General features: G+C 42.5%; 1 protein-coding gene and 1 long non-coding RNA gene across 15 annotated transcripts in view; one reads left to right on the top strand and one right to left on the bottom strand.

The window, feature by feature from the left end:
* GREB1L (GREB1 like retinoic acid receptor coactivator) overlaps positions 1-26,508 on the bottom strand; it is a 270,059-nt gene that overhangs the window by 32,205 nt on the left and 211,346 nt on the right. For all 14 annotated transcript variants that reach the window (XM_053243286.1, XM_053243284.1, XM_053243292.1 and 11 more), the window contains 8 exons: positions 24,657-24,996; positions 19,437-19,552; positions 16,243-16,487; positions 14,671-15,224; positions 10,351-10,453; positions 6,257-6,412; positions 5,746-5,885; positions 4,627-4,788 (listed from right to left, as the gene is read on the bottom strand). In XM_053243286.1, the coding sequence (XP_053099261.1) occupies positions 4,627-4,788; positions 5,746-5,885; positions 6,257-6,412; positions 10,351-10,453; positions 14,671-15,224; positions 16,243-16,487; positions 19,437-19,552; positions 24,657-24,996 (1,816 nt within the window). The remainder of the gene's footprint in view (positions 1-4,626; positions 4,789-5,745; positions 5,886-6,256; positions 6,413-10,350; positions 10,454-14,670; positions 15,225-16,242; positions 16,488-19,436; positions 19,553-24,656; positions 24,997-26,508) is intronic.
* The window catches only part of LOC128322297 (uncharacterized), a 28,321-nt gene continuing 27,677 nt past the window's right edge, over positions 25,865-26,508 (top strand). The window contains exon 1 of the long non-coding RNA XR_008305655.1: positions 25,865-25,992. This is a non-coding gene — a long non-coding RNA (uncharacterized LOC128322297). The remainder of the gene's footprint in view (positions 25,993-26,508) is intronic.

Genomic DNA, 26,508 nt, shown 5'->3' with positions numbered 1-26,508 from the left:
AGTCTAAAAGACGCTGGGTATCGGCCGGCCCTAAACTGGTTTCCATGTTGTCATCCTTGATGTCGATGCTGAAGGAAACTGGTGAAGGACACAAAGCCTGCTGTGCCGGGTGATCAGCCAGAGATGGCAATTGCTGCAGTGTCATAGCAGGCGAGAGAGAATGCTCTCGATGCTAAGCAGATGGAAGTTGTGGTCGGTACCATTCTCTATGTCAAAGTAAATGCCGAGGCTCGGTGTTGAGTTGAAGCTGATGGACAATCCCAGGCCACGACTTCTGGGGTTAACTTCTGGGGTTGCAGGGCATGACTGAGGTGTCACAGGTGCCGAGTGGAGTGTTGTTGGAGAAGGAGTAGTTCGGGATGCAGCGGACGCCTGTTCAGTGGCAGTCTGTGTACACTTCTCCCAATGCTTCTTGTACGGAGACACCTCTTCAGTATCAGAGTCCCGATGCTGGGACTTGTGCCTCTTATGATGAGAAGAATCTGAAGGCAGCTTTGACACTTTAAATGTGCCAGTGGTGGCTGCCAAGGAACCTCATGTTGAGGATTTAGACTGCTTGGCAGCAGTCCCCCAATGTCGACTCCAACACTATACCTGATGTTGAGGGCATGGGAGCGTTAACTGGAGATCTGGGCATCAGAGTGCTGGGGTGGAGCATGTCATCATAAAGGGCGGATCTTAGCTGTAGTGCTCTATTTTTTCTTGTTTGATGAGAGAAAGTTAAACAAAATTTCCAGGTGGAGGTGTTGTGTTCTTCCCCCAAACTAAATAGACACAAATCATGGCTGTATACTGAAGGGAATTTAGCGTTACAGCAAACACAGCACTTAAAAGTATTTTTCTTTTCCATAATGGGATTAAAAATGAGGGGAAAATACTCAAGTGTGTGAAGTAAAGTCCATTCCAAGTCCAATCCTAAGTCGTAACCGAATAAACTGTCAGTCCATTTCTTTTGCATCCATTGCAAAAGAAATGCAAGGTGACAATAAGGGAGGCAAAAAGAAAGTTTGAGGAACATTTAGCCAAAAGTATCAAGGGGAATAACAAAAACTTCTTTAAGTACATCAGAAGCAGGAAACCTGCCAGGGAGGTGGTTGGGCCATTAGACAATGAGGGAGTGAAAGGGATTATTAAGGAGGATATGGAGGTTGCAGAGAAACTGAATGAGTTCTTTGCATCTGTCTTCACGGCAGAGGATACTGAGCATATACCTGTTCCTGAACCAGGCTTTTTAGGGATGGAGGCTAGAGAGCTGAGTCAGATAGAAGTGACAAGGGATGATGTTCTAAACTGTCTGGAAAAACTGAAAGCTAACAAATCACCAGGGCTGGATGGCATCCATCCAAGAGTCCTCAAAGAACTCAAATGTGAAATTGCCGACCTTCTTGCTAAAATATTTAACTTATCCCTGAAATCGGGCTCTGTACCAGAGGACTGGAGAGTGGCAAATGTAACACCGATTTTCAAAAAGGGATCCAGGGGAGATCCGGGAAATTACAGGCCAGTTAGCCTAACATCCATTCCAGGCAAATTGATGGAAAGCATCCTCAAGGATAAAATTGTAAAGCACCTAGAAGAACAGGCCCTGATCGGAGTGAGCCAGCATGGCTTCCGCAAAGGTAAATCTTGCCTCACCAACCTTTTGGACTTCTTTTAGAGTGTCAACAAGTGTGTGGATCAAGGTGATCCAGTTGACATAGTCTACCTGGACTTCCAAAAAGCTTTTGACAAAGTTCCTCATCAAAGGCTCCTGAGGAAACTTAGCTGTGATGGGATAAAGGGACAAGTACATGTGTGGATTGCTAACTGGTTGAAAGACAGGAGAGTTGGAGAGTTTTCACAATGGAGGGAAGTAAGAAGTGGGGTCCCCCAGGGATCTGTACTGGTGCTTTTTAATGTATTCATAAATGATCTAGAAGCAGGGGTAAGCAGCGACATGGCCAGATTTGCAGATGATACCAAACTCTTCCGGGTAGTGAAATCTCAAACGGATTGTGAGCAGCTCCAAAAGGATCTCTCCAAACTGGGTGAGTGGGCGACAAAATGGCAAATGCAGTTCAATGTTAGCAAGTGTAAAGTGATGCACATTGGGATGAAAAACCCCAACTTCAAGTATATGCTGATGGGATCCGAGCTGTCGGTGACGGACCAGGAGAGGGATCTTGGGGTTGTGGTTGACAGCTCGTTGAAAGTGTCGACTCAATGTGCGGCAGCTGTGAAAAAGGCAAATTCCATGCTAGGGATCATTAGGAAGGGGATTGAAAATAAAACGGCTAACATTATAATGCCCTTATACAAAACTATGGTGCGACCACACTTGGAGTACTGCGTACAGTTCTGGTCACCACATCTTAAAAAGGACATTGTTGAACTGGAGAAGGTACAGAAAAGGGCAACCAAGATGATCAGGGGCCTAGAGCACCTTTCTTATGAGGCAAGACTACAATACCTGGGGCTTTTTAGTTTAGAAAAAAGACGACTGCGGGGAGACATGATAGAGGTCTATAAAATCATGCATGGTGTGGAGAAAGTGGAGAGAGAGAGATTCTTTTCCCTCTCACACAACACTAGAACCAGGGGTCACTCCATGAAATTGATTGCCAGAAGGTCTAGGACCAACAAACGGAAGTACCTTTTCACACAACGCGTGATCCACTTGTGGAACGCTCTGCCTCAGGATGTGGTGACAGCCAACAACCTAGATGGCTTTAAGAGGGGTTTGGATGACTTCATGGAGCAGAGGTCTATCAATGGCTACTAGTCGGAGGGCTGTAGGCCACCTCCTGCCTCAAGGGCAGGGTGCCTCTGAGTACCAGTTGCAGGGGAGTAATGGCAGGTGAGAGGGCATGCCCTCAACTCCTGACTGTAGGCTCCCAATGGCATCTGGTGGGCCACTGTGCGAAACAGGATGCTGGACTAGATGGGCCTTGGGCCTGATCCAGCAGGGCTGTTCTTATGTTCTTATCTTCATTTCGACTAAGTTGAGAATATTAAGAATAGTCTGGTCACGTACAAGTCGTGATATGTGAAAAACTAAATAAATTTTGTAAAAAAAATTAACAGAAAACTGTTCCGGTCTGAGGAGCTCACTGTCTAAAGTGCTGACACAATGGCGGCCAGAAAGGAACTGAGGAGAAAACGCTAGCCCGCCCACATTGAGGAAATGCACCATGTGCAAGGAGCAGGGCTAAGCACTTCGAGGAGCTAGTCAATTCTGCCCAAATGGTAGGTGCAGAACCCACTCTTATGAGTGTAACAGATCATGATACAGATCTATGGTTTGAAGTGGGTTTGCAAGTTGAGTTTGGAAGCAATTCTTGTTAGTACTAGAACAGGGCTATCTGGTTTGTGCATCACAATGAATTATGCCTATGCAAACCAGGAAATGGAAGATAGAATTTGCACATGAGACAGGAGGAAGATATGTCATGTGGGAGCTTGTGGCATGTTCCTGATCTTCCAAACCATGACTTGAAGTACCTGGAATGAGGTATTGGAATTAAGCCAACAAGGTCCACCAACTGCCTTTGAAAGCTGTCTTAGGGACAGCTGTGCTGGCAAGCGCTATCTTTTTTTAACTTATAATGTAATGTCCCTGCTGTTAAGCCAGTGGATGGAACAATGGGGACACTGAATTATAGCCAGAAAAAGATGGTAGCCATCAGCAGAGCTGTCAAAGAGTTCTCTGAGCTGCTGCTGTAGCAAGCCCCCACAAGGTTCAGGAAGGCTCACCTTGGCAATAGCAGCAACTTAGAGCATTTCTCTGCAGTCGCACTGGCAGCTGCTACCTTTTTTCATCAGGGCTTCAGGGGTTGGCCATGGGCCCTTTAATGGTCCTGTTCCTTTTGCCAGTGCCTAAGTCAGGAACATAGGAAGCTACCTTATACTAAGTCAGACAATGTATCCATTGTCAGTATTGTCTAGACTGACTGGCAGCGGCTCTCTAAGGTTTCAGACAGGAGTCTTTCTGAGCTCTACCTGGAGATGCCAGGCATTGAGCAGATGCTCTACCACTGAACTACGAACCCACGCCCTCAGGGGAATATCTTACAGTGGACTGTGCTCACATGCAATCACTCATCCAAATGTAAGCCAGAGCCTTTGCTTAGCAAAAGAAATAATTCATGCTTGCTACCACAAAACCAGCTCTCCTCACCTAATCAGTTGGTTGACCCCTGATGCTGGTCTTACTTGGTAGCATACAGAATTCTTGTGAGAACAAGTAAAGGATTTGCACACTTAGAATGATACACTGAGTGAGATCAAAATCATGCATATGTGTCTTGCATGGTTGGCGCTTACCATGGTAGCTCTACCACATGGAAAGCCATTTGTAGGAGTCAGCCACACAGTGAAACAAACATCACCCTGCTTCCACAATGTTTGCTCTAAAGTCTGGGAAGCAAGGCCCAAGGTAATGCATGACGCATTTTGTGGTCAGAGATACTGCTGTATGGTTACCTCCTTGTTAAAGGAAGGCAACAGAGGGAGTTCAGACTCTGGGACTGAACACCTATCTCCCAAATAAAACATATTACCCACTTGGCTTGCCTTCTCAGGGTAGATACATGTTGAAATATTATACAAAAGGGTTTGTTTTGTGCAGCTAAAACAGATTTTACCCACCTTATCAGAAACAAGAGGAAGACGCATGCTTTCCAGATGCTTGCCTTGCTTGCTGAAGACAAAATAGCTCTCTTTGGACTTGGGAATTATAAAATGTAGCTGAATCTCTTCTCCTAATATTGAAGATGAAAATGTAAATGCATGCAGGGTGGAGTCAGACATCTGTATACAAGGAAGAGAAAGAAATTGTAATCTAATAAGAAGGCAGCACAACAGCATAACATATGTTGGTTTGTGAGGATAGACTGTCAGTGCACTTTAAGGTATATAGGCAACAAAGATGATGAACTATTATCGGAAGTACTCTACCAGTTTAGGATTGCAGCTAAATTGGGCCCATTTTTTGACAGCTTTATTATTTGGAAGCTCTTAGGCATGGGGAGTTTGTCTTTCTAACTTCCTACATCAGACCCCTTGAAAACCTTCACAGTTTAGAACAAGGTGGCTGTTTTTCACATTGCTAGGGCAACAGTGGTTATAGTCACATATTTATAGAAACAGGATACGTTACTAGGATGCTCAGAAAGAAGAGGAGAATTACCCAGCTCTTTGGATTTGGAAAGCTTTGGGAACACTAATGGACAGACAGCCAAGGCAACAGGGCAAAGAACACCTTATTCACCTTGAACTACGAGGGTCTGTGCAAGTGAATGGGTGTGAATGATGGCAGAAGAATATACTTTATAGGTCAAGATTTTGGGGGGACTCCATAACACAATTCATCATACCCATGTCCTTTAAGAGCAGATCTACACTACAAAAATATACTGTTTTTATACCAGTAACAAGTATCGTTTCTTCCAAAGAATACTGGGCAACATCCAGATTAGTTAGTCATGTCTAAGCACCATTGAAATCAATGAGATAAGTTAGCTCTGACTAACTTAACTCATAGGAGTTTCAATAGGATTTAGTTATGATGAACTTAGTCTGGATGTTGCCCACTAGGAGTCTGATGAAGGCACTACGGTATAGAGAACCCTAGCCCCTCTTGCAGAATGACAGATCCTAGAGTTCCTAAGAGAGAAGGAATGACTGCTAAGACAGTTTAAGTCTGTCGTATAGACAAGCCTTATATGAAGCCCTGATAAACCACAAGTAATGCTTTGAAGGACCTACTGGAGCTGAAGGATTTATGTCCATATATTGATGGCACTGTTCACAGTGATGAAAAGTATTGTAAGCTGCATACTTCGTTAACATCATAGACACAGTGTCCCGTTTCCTGGGCTCCTCAGCTTTGATTTCCTTGCTTGGTTCTGTGGACAAGGGCAATGGAGATGTGAAATTCTGCTAATTAGTCCAACAGTGGCCAACATTCAGGGCTGCACAACGTAAAGTTGCGCAATGGCCTAAAGCAACATGCAGGCACTTCAATGGAAATGGCATAAAGCAAGTGTCTACACACTATTTTAGGTCATTGCACAACCTCCTGCCTCCACAATACCACTGGGTATTGTATAGCACTCCACTCTACAATACCACATTGCACAGAAGCCCCAGGAGGTCCCTAACACGGGTGTCCCACAGCACAGAATACTGGCCACTTAAAGTAAATACATAGCTCGATGGCCTTCTATACTATTTTAAAGGCAATAAAGTAAGAATAATAAAATACATTTTCACTTACGTTGTTTTATTCTTTGCAGCTGCTCTGTATACACTGGGCTCATAAGGATGTATTTAGGATCATGCACGCTGAGATCGAAAGACATTTTACTGACTGTTTCAACATCAGGCCATTGATCATTGCTCAACCTGGCAATTTCATTGTCCTCTGTATGATCTCAAAGAGCAAAATGTGGGAATAATAATTAAACTATTACAACTTAATATTTATATAGGTTTTTTTCTACATTCTCCAAGCACCCCCCCCCTCTCTCTCTCACACACACACACACCACATACGCACGTACACACACACTCTTACAATAACCATGCAAAGACATTAACTGACATCTGGACTAAAGCCACGCATGCCTAAAAAATACTGCAGGACCCTCTATATTTTTAGGAGTCAGAGTGGGTTACAAAGGAGATTTGTGAAAACCATTCCTTCCCATTACACGCGAAAACCATTTTTCAGTGTGTGCAAAGTTAGTCTGTATATCAGCCAGACAATATTTTTTTAAAAGACAAGTCAATATTATCCACATATCAAAGATGCATCCTGATGCTGGATGACAGTAGTTTGCTACCAGATTTCAGACAAAGAAAAGGAAGTGCCTCTTTGTGCATTATCATCATTAAATATATACTTACAAGATAGTGATGTCTGCTAGCTTAGATAGCTATAAAAGGGTTATAGACACATTAAACACATTAAAGGAGGATGAGTGTATCAATGGCTATTAGTCATGATGGCTATATGAAACCTCTGTGTTCAGAGGCAGTGCACCTCTGACAGCTAGATGCTGGAGCAAACAACAGGCCTGCTGTCACTTCATGCTCAGCCTGTAAACTTCTGGAGACATCTGAACACTCCAGCCACTATTTGAAAAATGGGAAGCATCCAGATTACTCGTGCACTAGTGTAAGTGCTGCTGTGCTAGAGAATAGACACAGCACATGGTCATTGAGTGAAGCAATTCATCTTTGTCCCAGATTAGTTCTGCACTAGTGCAACTTGTTGCAACTATCTCCTGCACAAACCCATAAATATCAGCAGGGGGAATTTCTTATGCAACTTGTACTCAGGTGGTTCCTCTAACAATAGCACAACATTGTGAAGCACCATGAGCTTCCACAAGAGCCATCGGAGATGCTACCCAACAGGTTGTTGGCATGATTCAACAAGTCTGTCTCCACATTCTTATAAAAAAAGAACAAAAGACAAAATAATTCAAACGTTTATTCTACTCTAACTGAAACAATAATAGCCATTTTATATCCTAGAATATTACTATACTACTATGCTTATAAAATCATATAATATACAAGTACATCTTTCAGCACTGTTGTACTGAGTCATACATTTCATACTATTCAATATACAGGAGAACCTCATTATTCGTGGGGGTTCCATTCCTTGCTTACTATCGCGGAGAATGGAACCGCATAATGAGGCATTATGACTATGAGGAAAGGAGGATTGGGTTCCAGGGTGGTGGGGGAAAGCCAGAAAACCGCCCCCAAACAGCAAAAAAACCCCTTTCTGCGGTATGCTCTGTGGGTCCCCCATGAGCCCAGGAATGCCCCTCAAGAACAAAATGCCTCCAAAACCCATTAAAAACCATGGGAGAAGAAAACAGGTGGTTTCTTTTTTTAAAGAAATGAGCCACAAAATGGTTCCTTTGGCCTTTTCAGTTGTGGCCCCCTCAGCTTTGGAACGCCCTCCTTCAAGAGCTTCACCATGCTTCCTCTCTCAGGGGTTGTTTTTTTTTTTAAATCATCTTTTTAAAGAGTCTTTTTAATGTTTCACCTGTTGCGTATATCTGGTAGGTTCTTTAGTTTTTATAATTCTTAGTTTTTAGCTTTAAGAATTTAAATTGGAATTTTAAAAGCGAATTATGATTGTGGTTTTAGAGCTTGGATTTTTAACTTGTTTAATTTGGTTAATTTTATTAGTATAATTTTATATGTAACTTGTTTTATAAATGTTGTGAGCTGCCCTGAGCAGTAATGTACTGGAGGAGAAATAACTTAACAAAATAAACAAAATAAACAAAATAAAAACATAAAGATTGTGGAATGTGCTCCCTACCGAAATATGATCCTCCCCATCTCTGACAATTTTTTAAAAAGCATTTGAAAACCTCTTCACCCAAGCTTTTTTCAGGTTTTAATCTGTGTTTGATTTTAAATTATCTAAATTGTTTTAAGTTTTTGTGTATGCTTTTAACTTGTTTTTATGTTATTGTTAACCACCCAGAGACGAAAGTTTGGGGCGGTGTACAAATCTGATAGATAGGTAGGTAGGTAGGTAGGTAGGTAGATAGATAGATAGATATCTCAAAACCAATCACTGTCAATTAAGACAGATCTTCAAATTATAATACAAAAACCTTATGGCAGGAGTTCTCAAATGTGGGTCCCCAGATGTTATTGGACTATGGCCTTTGGCCATTGTGGTTGGGAATGATGGGAGTTGTGGTCCAACAACACTTGGGGACCCAAGTTTGGGAACCCCTGCCTTATGGAAATTAAGTGCTTCTAAAGATATATGGGTTGATTTGAGAACAATTATCGTTGACATATGAAATAAACCATTGTCCAATAAATGAGTCTGATTGTGTTTGTCCAACAGATGCACTGTTTCTTCAGTCAATTTGTCCATAAATTAAATCCCATATTAGAGATGTGCAAATCGATTTGAGTGTAACTGATTTGAGCTCGAATCATGCTCAGCTTGAATCGAGTGATTCAAACTCAAATCAAATTGCCCTTAGAATAAAGGGCCTGACTTGAGCTTGAATCAAATTGATCCTGATTCGACCTTAAATCAATTTGACTGCCAATCTGGTGGGCTTTTCCCCCTTGCTGAATGCCACTGGCTTTCGATTGACTTGAGATCTCCTTGCCTCTTGGTTGGCTTGTTATCATACAAGTCAAGTGCTGTCATGGGCAATTGTTCCCCCATTGGCCAGGTGGAGGGAGGAGGAACAAAAAATGAGGTAATTTCAAAATGTCTTCAAGAGCCCTAAGTGTGCCCTTGAAGAGGATACAACAGGAGAGGAGAAAGGAGGGAGTCAAGGAAGGTTTGATTTTGTGATTTTCTTTTCTCAGCACTGAGTATCATACGCTGTGCTATTGCTGAGGCATTGTTCCCTGCAGTCCGTGTGTGGCGTTGGCACACATATGGCCACTGCTCATGTGCCACAGCCATTTGCATAGCCAGCATTTGTGTGATCAGCATGTGTGGCGACAAGTGCATGCTGATGCCACATGCAGGCTGCAGGGAACAGCTCCACAGCCACACGCAGCCTTTGGTAGAGTGAGCACTGCCGCCAGAAAGTGGCAAGGCGGAAGTGTAGCTGGTGAGGACTGTGTGCTTCTATGCAAAATTAAATGTAAAATTAAGGACTGTGTGCTTCTGTTCTGCAGTGTTTTTCAAGGCAGGGTTGCAAAATATGTGCACTCTGCTTGTTTGGGCCATGGGGAACAATGGGGAAATCAAAATGGGTAGGTTCTAGGGACACCAAAGTGAATGGGTGGTACAGCATGATGGGTTCTACCTACTACCCAACCCACAAAAGAAATGGCAAGTGGGCAATTTAATTTTTTTTAACCTTTTCCCCAAACCCCCTTAAGATCCGATGGGAGTTTGGGTGAAAGATTGGGGTGGGGGAATTAATCGCCTGCCTGGCCATTTCTTTTAGGGTTTGATGATAGGTATCATCCATCATACCCTACCATCCAGTCCACTTTGGTGTCCCTAGGACCTATCCATGGGGTGGTTCGAGTTCCCCATTGTTACCTATGGCCAAATCACTTGAATCTATTTGAATTGATTCATTGAAACAGCCAGCAATGGCTGCTGTTTTGACAAATCTATTCAATTATTTTGCGATTCATGCACATCTCTATCCCATATCCTCAGATGGTCCATTACTCACACCAGATTTCCCCCCACGAATGCTATGTGTATGTCTATAACAATGATGTTCCTAAATTGGTTTAACCATACTTACCCTTCTCTGAGGCAATCTGAAAGCTTCACAGAGAATATGTTAATTTCATATCCCACTACAAATAGTACAATAAGGATCAGTCCACTTGACTTACTTGTATTAATTTCTTCCTCATCATACACATCCACCTCTAGTAATCTGATCAGCATGCGAAACAGAATCCGTAGGAACTGCAAGTAAGAGCCAGTTTTCCCCACCTAAACAAAAGGGCATAATCATCTTAGAAAACAGTAGTATAAAAAGCAGGGTTGCATTATCAAAGAAGCAATTGTCTACTATAGTCTGCTATTGCGTCGTTTCAATATAGAACCTCTTCTAAATGGAAATGCAAAGTCAGGGGTTAGGGTACTCCAGAAATGTCTATGTGCTTCTTTAACAGTGGGCACCAACTACATATTAATAGGGTTCCAACATCCTATCTTGTTTTTTGAAGACCATTGTGCCTACCTTACCAATTCTATGAGCTTCTAAGCAGTAAAAATGGTGCATTACAGTTGTCTTTGGGATGTGGCTTTGTGCTGTGGGAAGCTATTTTGATTCAGTAACCATGTGCAAAAACAAGGTCATTATTCATACATTCACCTCCATGGCTCTTTCGTTCTTCCCATTTGCCTGCAAGTCAACCATCCCTTGCAACTTAATCCTCCTCAGTCCAAATTTATTTGTAGACAGAGTATTATTTAATCCTATTTTCAGAGGATCCTACATCAAGGGTTTGGAACAGATGACCTTCAAATATATCCCACATATCTAATTTCATTGTTAGCTATTTCTTTTGAGTCATTAAATGCCAGACTCAAACCCATCCCCTCTCAGTACAAATAAAAATAATGTCATTGACAAGGTTATTGATTTATCCACTCTTCTTCCTCTCACTGTCCAACAGTTATTAGTTATATATTTAAACAGTCGATATATAACTGATCAATTCACACAAATGTTCATTTTTAATCAAAATTATTAGAGTAGTTTTCCCCAGTAGACTTTAAAACCAGTTTTTAACATAAGAACAATCTCTCCAAATCAGGGCATTGAACCATTTGCAATGTCATCCTATAAAAGAATACAATGATAGCTATTTTAACTTGAGGAAAAATATTATTTTTAATCAGTTATCATTTTTTGAACAGTATCTAGATTAGTGTTGCGCTAGTGTACGGCTGCTAGTGGCGTAAAGATGTTACACTAAGGAAGTAACCTGTACTCCAGACTAGTTATTGAGTTTAGTGGAGGATGTTATACTAGCACAACACGGGACATTAGCTAATTGCACAGAATGTTGTACAATCTCACATGTCCCTGAAAAGGTTTTCCATTAGCAGTTCTGCAACATCGTGGAGTAGTACAAACCACTTAAAAGAACATATTTTTCTCACATTACCTAAGTATAACACTAACCTGGAACCTGCCCTTTGTGTTCAGAGGCTTGATTCTGGTTCAGGTTCAAGGCAAACAAGAAATCTAAAGTGTAATACAGACACCAGAACACATGTACAACATAACAGGGCTGTTATGAATTCTAAAATAACAGTTACCTATTCCTCCCTCACACTCTAAATTCTCAGGGGTACATGGCAATTATCAAGAGTTTACTTTGCTCTAAATTTTTTTACAGAGTTATTTTTATGCAAATCTATGTATTTTGAGCTTCTGAATAATAGAGGAATCAAGTACACCAGAACTTGCAAATGGTGTCTGCACACTGGTGAAAGATCAAAATTGGCTGAGAATCTGGCATGTAAAGAACTGAATGACCAATTGATGTGTTGACTGGGACCTTTCATGGCTGGAGATGTTTTCCTGATGGTCAAATCTCTCTCCAGCTTTTGAAAGGTGACACCCTCTAGCTAGGGAGGCACAAAGAGACTGTCTCAGGCCAATTTTGCAGTTCTGAATGGAGAGAAGCAAGCATATTGGATTTAGCTAGACTTCATTAAAACTAATATAAGGCACAGTCTTGGGGTGCTGAAACAGTAGCTCTCTGGGCAACTGATGCAGGATTGCCATTTCTGCTTCCTGTTTTTAGGAGTCTTCTTGCTTCTTGTAGGGCCTGGTTCTATATCTATTATATATTCTGAAGGATGTGTTTGTTTATGAGAAATAGAGGCTCTACACATGAGCAGTGTGTAGAGCCTGGGCAGGTTTGGTCGGGAGAGCAGGCTTAGCCTGCTCTCCCCGCAGACGATCACCCATGAAGCCCTGGGCAGGCAGATTGGCCGCCCACACGACTACCAGCTCCATCATGGAGCTGCTAGGGGCGGCAGGGTTAGGGGGCCACCTGGCCCCCGGAAGTCCCAGGATGCCGTGCACAAGTGTGCGAGGCATCCTGGGGAGATCCCCGATACTGGGAGGCTTGTTTAGCCTCCTAGGGATCTCCTCGCGGGTTGCTGCAGTGCAGAGCCGCGCCTTGACAACTCATGACCCCCAAAATGGGATTAGCAGAGTGCTCACTCTGCTAAGCTCATATAAGAGGAGGGCTACTTTGGCGGGCAAGCCAGCAGAGAACCACCGGGCACGCCCGCGAGCCCGGTGGTTCTCATGATGGGGGGAAACCGGGCTGGCCCAGTTTCCCCCCATTGTGAGAATAGCGCCATAAAGTCATACTTCCCAATGATACCAAATTTCACATACACAATCCTGCCACTGATGTTAGCCAAATGCACTACTTTTTACACTGGAATATGCTCAATGAAAGTTTAAATGCTTTTACTTTTATTTTTAAAAGAAATGTTGAATCATTTTAACTGTTTTTGTTAATGTTAACAATAACATTGTTAACAACAACATATAACATTGTTAACAATAACAATAACAACATTGTTAACAATAACAACAACATTGTCATTTTAACTCTTATCGTTCTCAACAGATTTTTAACGCTCAATAATCAGATCAATAATTCCAAAATGACACCATTCCCGAAAGAAGCAGAATATCTTTCTCAGAATCCAATTTATGACGACTCAAATTTACCATATATGATAATTATTCAAGAAAATACCAATGTTTGAAGTTTCAAACACATTTCAAACTGTTCTTTTACTTCCCTTTTGCAAGCCCATTAATACAAAAATTCCATAACATATTCAGGTAGCCCTTGAACAGCAGTTTTGCCCATTCTCAGGCCAACTCCCTGTACACTAATTTAATTATTGCAGGGCATAGTTTCACTTATTCATGATTTTCTATCCCCCTAAGCCATTCTTCTCGCTTCTCAGCTGATATGCAGGGAGGCCACTCTCCCCACACAGGCTGCTTTATCCACTTTTGCCATGAGAGTGGATTGTTTTTCTAAGGAACCCAACCCCATTTTCAAAGTTAAGTCAAGCACTCCAACACTGCAGTTACCATGAACATTATTCCCGCAGTATCAGAGGGCCTCCTGGATTTCATTTCTTAAACATTTCTAGCAGTGTAATCTATGCAAAATGACTTTGCCCTGTCAACAACAGGTCTCACCTACTAGTCTGCAAATAAAACAAGTATTACAAAGACACCATATGTTTGATCTAGGATCGTAAATAAACAACTAACTAACAAAGACACCACAAGTCTCCACCACTTTCTCCTCCAAAGGAAATGAAACTCTGTAGCACTAGTCACATACTTCTCATTGCTTGGGGGAAGTGGACATATTATACCTATAGGCAAGAATGTAGGATTTCAAAAGCTGCTTTCAGCTGTCATGGTTACTCAGCAGCAAAGTATAAGAAATCATCCCACACATTTATTGGCAATTATATTTGGTTTTTTTTAATTTAGGAAGCAATATCCTTTTTTTTAATTACCAAGGACATTTCCACCTACACATGGATTTCCAGATGATACCCAAAAGGCAACAGGCAGTTTATTAAGAGAAGAGAAGAGAAGCGATTAGAATTTGATATAAATTTGGGGATATATTTCTCCAGCAACTCAGACACAGCAGGAAGTAAAAGGACACGTTGTGAGGCACATTATAACTAAAGAACGAAATGCATGGTGCAAGACATAACCCAACATCAACAGCATTCTGGACTCCATGAAGATGCCAGCACAGTGATCACACCAGAAGTTATCCTGCTCTGCAGTACAGAATCCATGGCTAACTTATGCACTCACGGTGCACAGTCGACATTGATGTGGCACTGATAGGTTGTGCCTTATAGCACTACTGAAATTAAGTTAAACCATAGATTTGCTCCTGCTTTCCATTCTCTTCCGTGATTTGCAGGATTATAGAAGCATGTGAATATGGAAGCACAGAAGGAAAGCATTCCAAAGCATTTATATTCCCTTTTTAACCAAAGCTGCTTGCATTCTAACATGTATATTTATAGCCCCAAACCTCTGTGTTATTAGCCGCTTTGTCCTACCTCAGTGTCTTTGCATACTTGGTCTGCCATAGCAGCCCAAAGGAAGGCAGTTCTTTTACCTGTGGAGGTCCTGTCAGAAGTAGCCTCCGTGGATGAAAGCTCCTACTGCTGGTGGCTTCACCATGATTGCTGTAGTCTGCATGGTGTTGCCGGGCTGAGGTCCACTGCCTGTAGTACAAAGACTGTTCCTCAGTGGTCATGTCCTTGTGCAGCAAAGGTCTCAGTGAACTCACCCACGACACATCACCATGAGGCAAGAGAGAAGAGGAGAAAGGCTGTTGCCCACTTTTCTGTGGGCCTAGGAGGCAATAGGCAGCTTTAGACAAGATCACAATCCGAGGTAAGGACATCCGAAAGGCCTTGCATTCTTTCATAGGCTGGCTAGGCCATCGAAATGTCTGGCTTACAGAAGAGGATGCTGCTGACAATTTTGAAGTGGTACTGCTTGCTATCTGATTTCCTAGAGAGTCACATTCTTGCTTCAGGGTTTCCCCAGCAGTGAAGCCTTCATCAACTGAACTGTTGGCCACATTCTGAAAGTTAAGGGATGCTGCTGGCTTCTGAGACTTGTCTGTGGCACTGGAGGAACTCACGCCGTTTTCAGCTATAGAACCTGAAAAGAAAAGAGGGTGGAGGATGGTTTAAAAGGATGGATTCTATAGCAAACAACAATATTGGTCCTATAAGTTTTACATTCATACTGAGGAACATCCAAACTAGTTAGTCATGACTAAGCATCATGGAGATCAATGAGCCTCCGACTAGAGCAGCATCCTGAAAAGTATAGATGCTACCACTGCTAAAGCAGACTGGTAAAATGAAGAGCGGCCCTGGCTCATTGCAGGCTTTACTTCACCTGCCTTCTTCTTTCTGGGCTACATACAAAGAAAGGCAACTATTCACAGAGAGGACACAAGTCAGGAAAAATGATGTAAAGCTGGCCTAGCAAATAATATTTTTGGTATATTTTTTGACAATGATAAATTAGAAGAACATTTAAGCCTTCCACCTACATTCAAGGCTAGGTCTTGGAGTTCTGTTATTCTACATAAATAAGCAGATGTTCATTACTAATAATATCTTACAGTTACCCTCAAACAGCTGTCACCAAACTGGCAAAGGATATTCTATATTTAGACAGAAACCATAATGGTCATTTTGACAATCAAGCTTTTGCACTCCTTCTCCTTCCATCTTCATCCTCACTGTCCAACCTCAAAATTGACAATCTGGCTCATTTTTAAGTCAGACAATTGCTACTGTTTTCATTTGCCGTAATGTCATTCAAAACAAAACAAATAAGCCATATATTACTTGTTTCAATGCTTGCAAATCAGGGTTTTTGCTTATTATGTAGAATAAAAAGCTATAAGGAGCTAGCTCCTGGCATTTTGTTGTCCTCCACAGGACTTGCGTATTTTCTTTTCCAATTCCTCCTTTACAGAAACTTTCCCCTCCTACAACTCACGCCCTGTTCTTTTCTCTTCTCCTGCAAAAACTTCACTTCCTCCATAGACTCCTACTTGCTTAGCAGCTACCGGTAGTACCTCAGAATCCCCTAAAGCCCAAAGTCTCATATCAAGATCACTCACTGAAAAGGACATCGCTGAACAGCAAAATGAACCACCAACCTGAGGTTCCAGTCACAGCACTGCTGTTACTCTGGGGCCTCTCCAAGTCAATCAGCAGCTCATCAGCATCATTCTCGCCAACACTAGCCTTCTCCTGCTCCTTCTCGCTAAGGTCAAGAGCCACAATGGGCCCTCGGATTGCCTCCCTTGAAACATAGCAGCATGCCAGGCCCACTTCTTGTTCTAAGGCCGTGCGAGTTAAATAGCTTGAGTCAATCAGCCGGAGATCACAATACTTCAAGGACCTAGAAAATCAATAAACCCATGTTTTGAAAAAGGATTTGCCTTCTCTGCCATTTCAAATGTGAACTGCTTATCTTTGCTCTTCCGTGGAGTTACAAAATAGTTAGGACTGGCTTACCTGTAACAGAGAAAGGACTTTGATAGAATAGAGGGACAGATATAGGGATCTCTCAATTATCACCAAATCCTGTAGCATCATGTAATATGCATCACTTTCAAAATTAAATGTCAGAAAAACTGGATGGAAGGTGGAGCAGAATGCAAGGCAGAGTGAATCCCCAAAATAATAATGGAATGGGGAAATAAGCCAAACTGGTATAAAACGGGTAAGCATTTATAGTGTAGATATGCTCTTCTCCTTCCTACAGATGGTATCCATTTTAGGTACAATTTGAAGGCTTTCTACATATCTAATAGAGGTGTGCACAAAACAGATTTTGTGTTCAAAACAAAACACAAAATGCTCAAAATAGCAATAGCACTTACATTTATATACCGCTCTATAGCCGGAGCTCTCTAAGCGGTTTACAATGATTTTAGCATATTGCCCCCAACATTCTGGGTACTCATTTTACCGACCTCGGAAGGATGGAAGGCTGAGTAAACCTTGAGCCCCTGGTCAGGATCGAACTTGTAACCTTCTGGTTACAGGGCGGCAGTTTTACCACTGCACCACCAGGGGCTCTTTTCATGTTTCATGAAAATGTTTCATGTTTTGTTTTGAGCACCATTTTAATGGGAGAGTTGGTCTACTAATTGGGGTGGGTGGGTAGACCAATCCTCCGAGGCAAGACAACAGACGAAGTCTGGAGCAGAGGCGTGGTCTACCCACCCCATGTGGCAGATAGACCTCCACTCTGGACTTGGTGTGTCAGCCTGCCATGGACTGGTCTGCCACGTGAGGGAGGTAGACCAGCCTCCGCTCCATACTGTGCACATTGGCCTGTATTGGAGGACTGGTTTACCTGCCAACCCAATTGGTAGACCAGCTCTCCCCAGAAAAACAGCCCTCCAAAATGGTGCCTGAAACACACAATATGATTAAAGCTTGAAATGGGGTAGTTTTGTTTCTAGCTCAAAACAGGCCCTTTATTTTAAGGGCAATTCAAATAGTTTCGAACCTAAATCAATTTGCACATCTCTAATATCTAATCCATGCTGCTCATTCCCTCTCACATAATTCATTTCCCTTTAAACATGCTGGTGCTGAGACCTAGGCAAACATCCTCTTGAGGATGCTCCAGCAGCCTTGGAACACCCACAAACCAGACTCATCCAAGTTCCAGCTCCCTGGAATGAAAAGATGCAATCCCTATCTTGAACAACAGCATAATGCAAGGTTTTTTTCTCCCGTTTTACTCCAGTGTTTGCACTAGTATCAGGCAAGTCATGTGGGTGCAGAGCTCTGTGAAGCACTGCTTGCATCTTCAATGGGATTCTGCGGAAAGAACTACAGAACTGGAGGGTGATGGCATCCATGGCCAATGGGATCATGACTTAGATCTTGCCCATACAAGAATTGTTGCTACAAACGGAGGTGGGAACTGTGGAGTGTGATGGCAGTGCAGGTGCCTCCTTGCCTTTGTGTGGTACATATTGTGCAAGCTTGTTCTTGAAGAGTTCTTCAGCTTCTGAAGCTATGAGCAAGAATAAAATGAAGTTCACCATTACCATTCAGGACCTGGAGGATTTAAGTCTGCAAGGAGACTCCACCTTGATGATAAAGTCCCCATTGGTGCTTCTGGGGGGAAACATAATTTGTGCTCCTAAGATTGGACAGAGCAACAGGTATTTTGGGATTTTCTTCTTCCAACTTGACTCTGTATAATTTTTCATGCTCATTGACAAGCTAGAGAATTGCTTCCTTTCTTGGGGTTATTCCCAATTGTAATTTCTCAGATATTAACCAGTGGCACAATCTCTGGCACTGAGGTTGGGAATGACAAAATCCATGATAGTTACTGTGATCCTTTTGGAGCAGTTCTTTTTGTATTGCCTTCTCTGTGCCTGGCCAGGTGAATTTTCCATGTTGGGACTTTAGTAAATGGATAACAGAAGCAGATAGAATCCCCTCTCCAACTTTGGGGATGGAGGGAAGCAACGGCTGCGATGAGCCTGCAATTAGATTACAGCTCTGTTTCCTTATTCTGTCCAGAGAACTGGGATACAACAGAGATACAGGAGGACCTCGTTATCCATGTGGGTTCCGTTCTCGGCTACAACTGTGGATAATGGAACTGTGGATAATGGGGCATTGAGGCTATGTGAAATGGGGGTTAGGTTCCCAGAGGCTAAAAAAAAAGTGCTTTAAAAGACTGAAAAAGGCAGAAATAATAGAAATAAAGTGCCATACTGTGCTCTGTGGGTCTCCAGCTGCCCAACAATGACCCCAACCCACAATTTCATCAATTTGCCGCAAAAAATAATGGGGGAGAATGTTTGAGCACCAAAATGGCTCCTTTAAAGAAAAATGGTAGCTGGAAAGGACCTCGGTGGTCATTTCTGGGCACCTAGGAACCATGGATACACAGATTTAAACCCCCTTTTAACTGCGTATACCAAGGTCAGGTCTCCATTGCCTGACCACGGATACATGAAACTGCATGTGTCGGGACCACGTGTAACAAGGTCCACCTGTAAGCAGAATGTTGTGAGGTTCTGTTGGAGGATGAGTTCAACTAAAAGGTTGCAGCCTCACTTGGAGAGAGGACTGCTCTGGGCATCATGAAAAACCCTTGTATTACAGACAAAAAAATGTGTTCTTAGAATCTTGAGCAATGAATCCTTGATCTAAATATTTTTTTCAGTCATCAGCACCACCTTTTACTAGTGTTTGTGTATTTTTCTCTAATCACAGAGGCATTAACAGTGGGACTTAAAGTGGAAATCAAGTAGTCATTTTAAGAAGCTTTTAAAATAATATTTGCACTATTGATTAATTCAGAGCATACCTAGGAAACGTTTCCCCTAGTGGGTCTTTGCCAGTTAACACAACAATACAGGGTAGACCTTCTAAATCCTGGTAAGTATGAGGAAACCAGTCCTCTCGTTCATTTCCTCTCCATGCCTGTGAGAAAAGAGCACAAAAAGAGTTTGGAACCTTGCTTTGCAATGTCATCCTCATTCATTCTTTATCCTAAAAACACTCCTTGTACAGGTACCCAAATTGAGTGTGGCTAGAAATGAGGGTTCTGCTGCGTATTCCTCTTTTCCCTGCCGTGAGTTTGGTTTCCAAACCAAATTAGTGCAGTCCAATGGGAAGGATAACAGACTTTGATCTGGATCCAGGTAGTCATCTGGATCTGGGGACATTTTTCTCATGTCATTGTTCCACTATGTAAGAAAGCCATCCCTTAAGTAGAAGGGGCTTTCCATTAGCGGACAGTCATCTTTGAATTAATGCCACTGGAAATAAAAAGTATCTGTCCCGACAAGAAAGAAAATTATAAATTCTATCTACAATAGAGGCTAAATAATAGGACTGGCTTTTTAAAAAAGACAATAGCTTAAAGTATTGCAAACTTGTTGAACCCCACCGTCCTCCATCACTCAGAACATAATGAAAACAACAACTTTATTTAGTGGCCCACCTATAACAGTTGTTCTCTGGGCAGTTCACAAAATGAACTGTTACACCTGCAGAATGCTGGAACCAAGTGTTCTACCCCAAGAACAAAAAGAGTGAGAGCAAACTATGACAGTTTTGACAAATGGAACATTTCTTGCTTCTGTAAAATAAATGAACAACATGCATTGACCAAATTGTATACAGTATTTGATTTTACAATGGCATGTTCCCACTTTCTATTCTATTTGCCATTCACAAGTGGCAAATTATAAAAGTTGTTCTTAGCTTCACTTGTGAAAAGTTTCTCACTTTATCAAATCAAAGGGTATTGGGCCTATCTCAGAGGGTTGTTGTGAGGTTAAAAAAATAACCATGTACACCACTCTGGACTCCTTGGAAGAAGAGCAAGACATAAATGTAAAAATGAATGAATGAACGAACAAAATAGTTAAGTGGTAGAGCATCTGTTTGTAAGCAGAAAGTCCCAGGTTCAATCCCTGGTGTCTCCAAGTAGGGCTGGGAAAGATTCCTGCCTAAACCATGGAGAGCTGCTGCCCATCAGTGTAGACAATACTGAGCTAGATGGACCAATGGTCTGACTCATATAAAGTGAAGCCCTGTGTAAAGCTACTGTGGCATAGCCCAAGAAAACGGCTTAGGCGAGCCAAGATAACCATCAGGAAACCTCAAACAAATACATATAGCAGAGGAAACCAATGAGTTGGAGAATTCTCGGGATCTATTCCTAATAACTCACAGAAAACATATTAAGAAGATAATGGGAAAGGATGGTTGCCATGATATTTGTTCACCTGGAGATTAATCTGGAAAGCAATCAGAGTCATCAGCTCAATTAAAAACACAGGTCTTTCCCTAGAAATGTGAGATTACGGTGTTTTCTCTCAGAAAAAAGATTAAAAGAGGAGACTACTGAGACTCCTACTAGCCAGTGCCAACCATTTACCCAAAATGATAGTAATGAAAGAAGCCAGTTAGGATTACTTTGAGAGAGAGAAATAGTAATCAATAGCTACACAATGATATTTGACATTTGGATGATTGGCAAAAGTCATATCTTTAAAATTTTTGAACTACTGGCTGACAGGTCTCACAGTGTAACTTGGGCAGTTCTGACGTACCTGAACTGCTGCAGGCATCTAAGACACACACTTGCATTATTGCAGAACAAGACTGCTACAACTTAAGAGTTGCATGTTCATACATTGTGACAGACTTGCATTATTCCCAATGCAAGTCCTGTCACAACATGCAATTTTACAACAGGAATTAGTAGTGGAACAGCCCAACTGCACAGCAAAGCAGGCGTGTGCTTTAGATACAGCAGCATGGGCGGTTCAGAACTGCCCGCATCACACTGTGGGACATGTCAGTCATTATATTTATTCTTCATATTCGCACCATATTAAGAATCCAGATGTTCTGTTCTACGTTGTGTGTGGTGTTTTTTAAAAAGAAAAGTTCATTCTTGCAATGGAAATGGAAATAAAAGTTGCCATTAATTATTATTATTATTATTTCGATTTCTATACCGCCCTTCCAAAAATAGCTCAGGGCAGTTTACAAAGAGAAACAAAAAATAAATAAGATGGCTCACTGTCCCCAAAGGGCTCACATTCTAAAACAAAACATAAGATAGACACCAGCAACAGTCACTGGAAGTACTGTGCTGGGGGTGGATAGGGCCAGTTACTCTCCCCCTGCTAAATAAAGAGAATCACCATGGTAAATGGTGCCTCTTTGCCCAATTACAATTTTTAAAACATACGATGTAGAATATTTTGCATCTAGTAAACCATTCAGTACTGTATCATCAAGAATGCTCTTCCAAGAAGAAGTTTCAAATTAGCAGGGGGAGAGTAACTGGCTCTATCCACCCTCAGCACAGTACCTCCAGTGACTGTTGCTGGTGTCTATCTTATTTTTCTTTTTAGATTGTGAGCCCTTTGGGGACAGGGATCCATCTTATTTATTTGTTATTTCTCTGTGTAAACCACCCTGAGCCATTTTTGGAAGGGCGGTATAGAAATCGATCGATTGATTGAGTGATTAATTAATTAATTAATTAAGGAGTGGATCTGTGATCTATATGCTTTCCCTCTTCCATGATTCTGTGGTAAAAAGAGTGATGGATCTATACATTTGGTATATAATTAAGCGAGGAAGAAGCAAATGGCAAACTGCAGCATTTGGCACAAAGGAAAAGAGAATCCAATGCTAAACCTCATCTCGGAGATACCTCTTGAGGTACCTGAGATCTCCAACAGTTGTCAATTATAGCTAGACCAATCATATTTAACCTGACCATCTGAACCAAGAGGATAATGTGTATTTTTAAATGAAAAACCAAAGAGCCTTAAAAAACCAGTGGCATAGCCATTAAAAAGTGCTGTTTTAGAGAAAGAGTAATACTCTTCGAAGAGAACTTAGCTTAACAAAAAGGCCTCTTGAACATGTGTGCACAGTATGGAAGAAACCTCTAATGACAGTTTTCCCTCAATTCTTTCCTCATCTCCATCTGCCATTTTCTCTCTGTCGCCCCACACCCCTCATACATATGCTGTGCATTATGAGTCATTTCTTTTGAGGCAAAATAATAGTTCTGAAAATGGAACACTTAGCAATAGATCAATGAGTCAATATGTTGCTGTGCTTTTTAGAAATTTCCACTGTGAAGAGACCTATGACTAATTCCTTTCTCAGGGCTAGGGGCAGAGCTCATCTATTAGAGATCTACTTCCCTTCTCCACTCAATCAACCTGCAGCCTTCTGTACCCTCCATGCAGCATGTATTTGAAAGCAATACAAAACTGGAACAAGCCCACTCGGAAAAATTCACTTAGTTCCTTACACAATAGGAGATAGCAAGCTTAGATTATCCTGCTCCATGGAGTCTGCTCAGATGCATGAAATAAAATATAAAACACCCTGAAGGACACATATATAATGTAAGATTATTTCAAGAGGAGGCTTGTACATCACTTGAGACAGAAATGAGAGGGAAGGAAGTGAATAGAGGTTTTGGCTTAGCAAATTGTGCAAAAGCTCAGATACAATGTGCTAACTTCAGGGGACCCAAGCTATGCTTTCTCCACTAGTCATAAACTGACAGTTCTTACAGGGTCCATCCTACCTACCTTGTTCATTCTCATAATTAGTAAACATACTATTTTGTTCCTCAGTGCATGCAGTTGTTAACAAAAGTTGTTTCATATAGCAACTCATTCTGAAAAGAAATAGGTTTATTTTTAATGTGTACAAAGAGTCTAATCCTATGAATGTCTGCAAAAGACTAGGGATGTGCCATAGCTCAGTGGTACAGCATCTGCTTAATATGCAGAAGTTCAACCCCTGGCATCTGGGCTGCAAACTTTGCCTGAAACCTCAGAGTCACTGCCAACTGGAGCAGATGATACTGAGCTAGATGGGTCAATGGTCTGAGTTGGTATAGAGCAGCTAGCTTCCTATGTACTGTCACTACACTAGTACTTGAACCAATGAAAGCTAGTCAGTAACTTATTCCCGGTCAGTACATTGTGGCCTGTTTAGGCCATAGGCCTTGTCACTTTTTTGCGTTTTCAAGCTAACACTCAGAGCCAGCGTGGTGTAGTGGCTAGAGTGCTGGACTAGGACCGGGAGACCCAAGTTCAAATTTCCATTCAGCCATGATACTAGCTGGGTGACTCTGGGCCAGTCACTTCTCTCTCAGTGTAACCTACTTCACAGGGTTGTTGTGAGGACAAACCTAAGTACCACGCTGGGCTCCTTGGAGGAAGAGCGGAATGTAAAAAAACAAAATATATTGTGGTTTTGATAAGGTGGAGGAGTGAAGGGTCCTTGACTTTGTCAACATATGCAAGTTTATAGACAACACTGTCTCTCCTCTATCATATCCCCACCATTCTCCCCTCTCTGGCCATATTATTAACTTCTGTAAGACTTTCCACAATGGATCTTTGCTGGCACATCTGTACTAGTTTTAGAAGCTGCTATGTTCTAAAAAAAAAAAAAATCCAGGATGTCTTGCTAGCAAAACCATATTTCTACATTAGCTCAAAGGCACTTGAACATTTTTTACTCTGCACAGAAGGCTGTAGGATTCAGGCCAACAATCGTTGATGATTTTTTAGACATAACATGATATGAGGAGAGGTCATATTTCAGTGGCAAAGCAGATGCTTCGCGTGCTGAGAGTTCCAAGTTCAATTCCTGACATCTTCATGGAGTGTGGAGAAGGACCCCAGTCGGAAACCCTAGAGAGTCACTGTCTCTCTATGTAGACAATAAATGAGCTAGCTGAACTAATGACTCTATAAGGCAGATGCCTTCCTATGTTTCTAGGCCTGTAAAGCTTTTTTTTCTTTTTCTTTTGGCATTCTGAAGAGCACTATAAAGTATGGCTACAATAGCAATGTTTCTGAACACGAGAGGTTTGGAAAAATGTAGCATTCCTGCACATGTTCTATGTCCCTTTCTCATGTAAATTTAAGTACAGAAGTAAATGAACGAACAAGTACATGCTCACGTGCAAACCCACAATATCTGTGCAATGTTCATACATAAACAGTCTTTGACTAAAGCTAACCTTTAATCGCTTCACAAAGTGCTTGGCAACAATGAGTTCTGAAGCTGGGTTCCCCAAGATGATCTCAAAACGATATTGGAGACCTAGTTTATTTCGTGCTTCTTGCAGCCTCTCTTTTGCCAGCATTGCCAGTTGCACGGAGGGAATCCTGATAACAAGCATGTGGCCGCGACCATTCTTATCCTTGCCAGGTGCCGTGATAATATCATCCACTATGCTGAGAGTTTCCGGTGTGCTGTGGTCTCTGAGTGAAACCATCGTGGTGAGAGCCATCAAGGCTTCCAAATACTGCTGAATAAGCAGATAGCAGCGAATCACCATGCTGTGCAGCCTGGGGTACCTTGAAAGGAATGCAGCTTTGTTTTAGTCAGTATATGCTGGTCTGAACTTAGATCTAACACCACCAGACAACAAAGATAAGGAAGACAGATTTGTTTGTGTGTTTGTTTGATAAGCCACCTGACTCCAAAGGCTCCAGGCAGTTCACAGAAACTAAGACAAACAAAACCAACTATTAAAATAGGAATTAAATTTTTAAAAAACATTCAGAGATTACTAAAAGCCTGGCTAAAAGAATGTGTCTTAAGGGCTCTTTTGAAGGCTGGTAAAGATGTTAAACCACAATGTAGAGTGAATCTGGGGGTCCCCAAAAGTGGCTCCCATTTTTAATGAAATGATTTTCTGGACAAGCATTGTATACATTTGGGTCTGTATGATAGCAGAAATACAGCACTCAGAATCCAACCCTGGTATATACAATTCCAGTGTCGAAACATATTAAAACAAAAGTTGACAATACCATTTGGGGCACCTGAATGACAGCACTCTTTTCTTCACATGACAATTACAACTATAAACTAATACCTGGATTCCATAAATCAAATACTGCTAAGTTAGCCTCCACTGACGGAAAGACAGCATGAAACACAGTACTATCAATAGGAAGGAGAACTGGCACAAGATATTCTTTTTGTGTTTTAACAGCTCCCTTGAAAACTGGCTGCTTCAATCACTATGATGGTGTAGTCCTCACAGGATGAAAATACTATATCTGTGAAGACTGATAGATTCAAGCTACCATTGTGAATATTGCAGCTATCACCTATCTATATATTTCTCCTGGGTGTGCCATGGAATGTGCGTCCCGGCAGCCCAACTGATTGGCTGGGCTGCGGAGGCACCTGATTGGCTGGCACACCCAGGAGAGAGGAGAATTGGCTGCTGGCGGGCCCGGCCTGGCGACGGGTGGTGGCTGCGGGCCCAGCCGTGGCGAAGTGGCGGCGGGCCCAGCGGAGGGCCAAGGCGGTGAGGCGGCAGCGGGCCAAGGCCCAAGGCGGTGAGGAGGTGGCGGCGGGCCCCGATACTGGGACAGAAGGTGGGGGTGGGGGGAGATGTGGCCGGCCCCAAAGAGGCTGGCCACAAAGACTGACAAGCAGTGGGCCCAGCAGGCTACAGAGGCGGCACTTGGTGTGGTGGGCCCGGCCGCAAAGGCAGCACTCGGACCGGTGCCGGACCAGGCCGCGGAGGCGCTGGGCCCGGCCGCATTGGCAGCTTTCAGCCAGGAGGCGCCGGTACCGCCCGCCAAGGCCAGGAGCCTGTGGGAGAGAACTGGGTGGTGGGACTTTCCTGTTCGCCACCCGGGAGGAGGAGCAGTGGTGGCCCAGTAGGTAGAGCTTTTAAAAATGCAGGGGGAGGAGAGAGGGTGGGAGGGCAAGAGAGAGTGGGGGGAGGGCAAGGGGGAGGGCAAGAGAGCATGGGGGAGGGAGAAGGCAGGAAAGAGGAGCAGGGGGAGGGGAGGAGAGACTGGGGCAGGAGGGTGAGAGGGAGGGGAGGGTGAGAGAGAGGGATGGGA

This window comes from Hemicordylus capensis, chromosome 4 (assembly GCF_027244095.1).
Source record: "Hemicordylus capensis ecotype Gifberg chromosome 4, rHemCap1.1.pri, whole genome shotgun sequence".
NCBI lineage: Eukaryota > Metazoa > Chordata > Lepidosauria > Squamata > Cordylidae > Hemicordylus > Hemicordylus capensis.
Note: the sequence above shows the minus strand (reverse complement) of the source record. Positions and strands in the feature narration are given on the sequence as shown.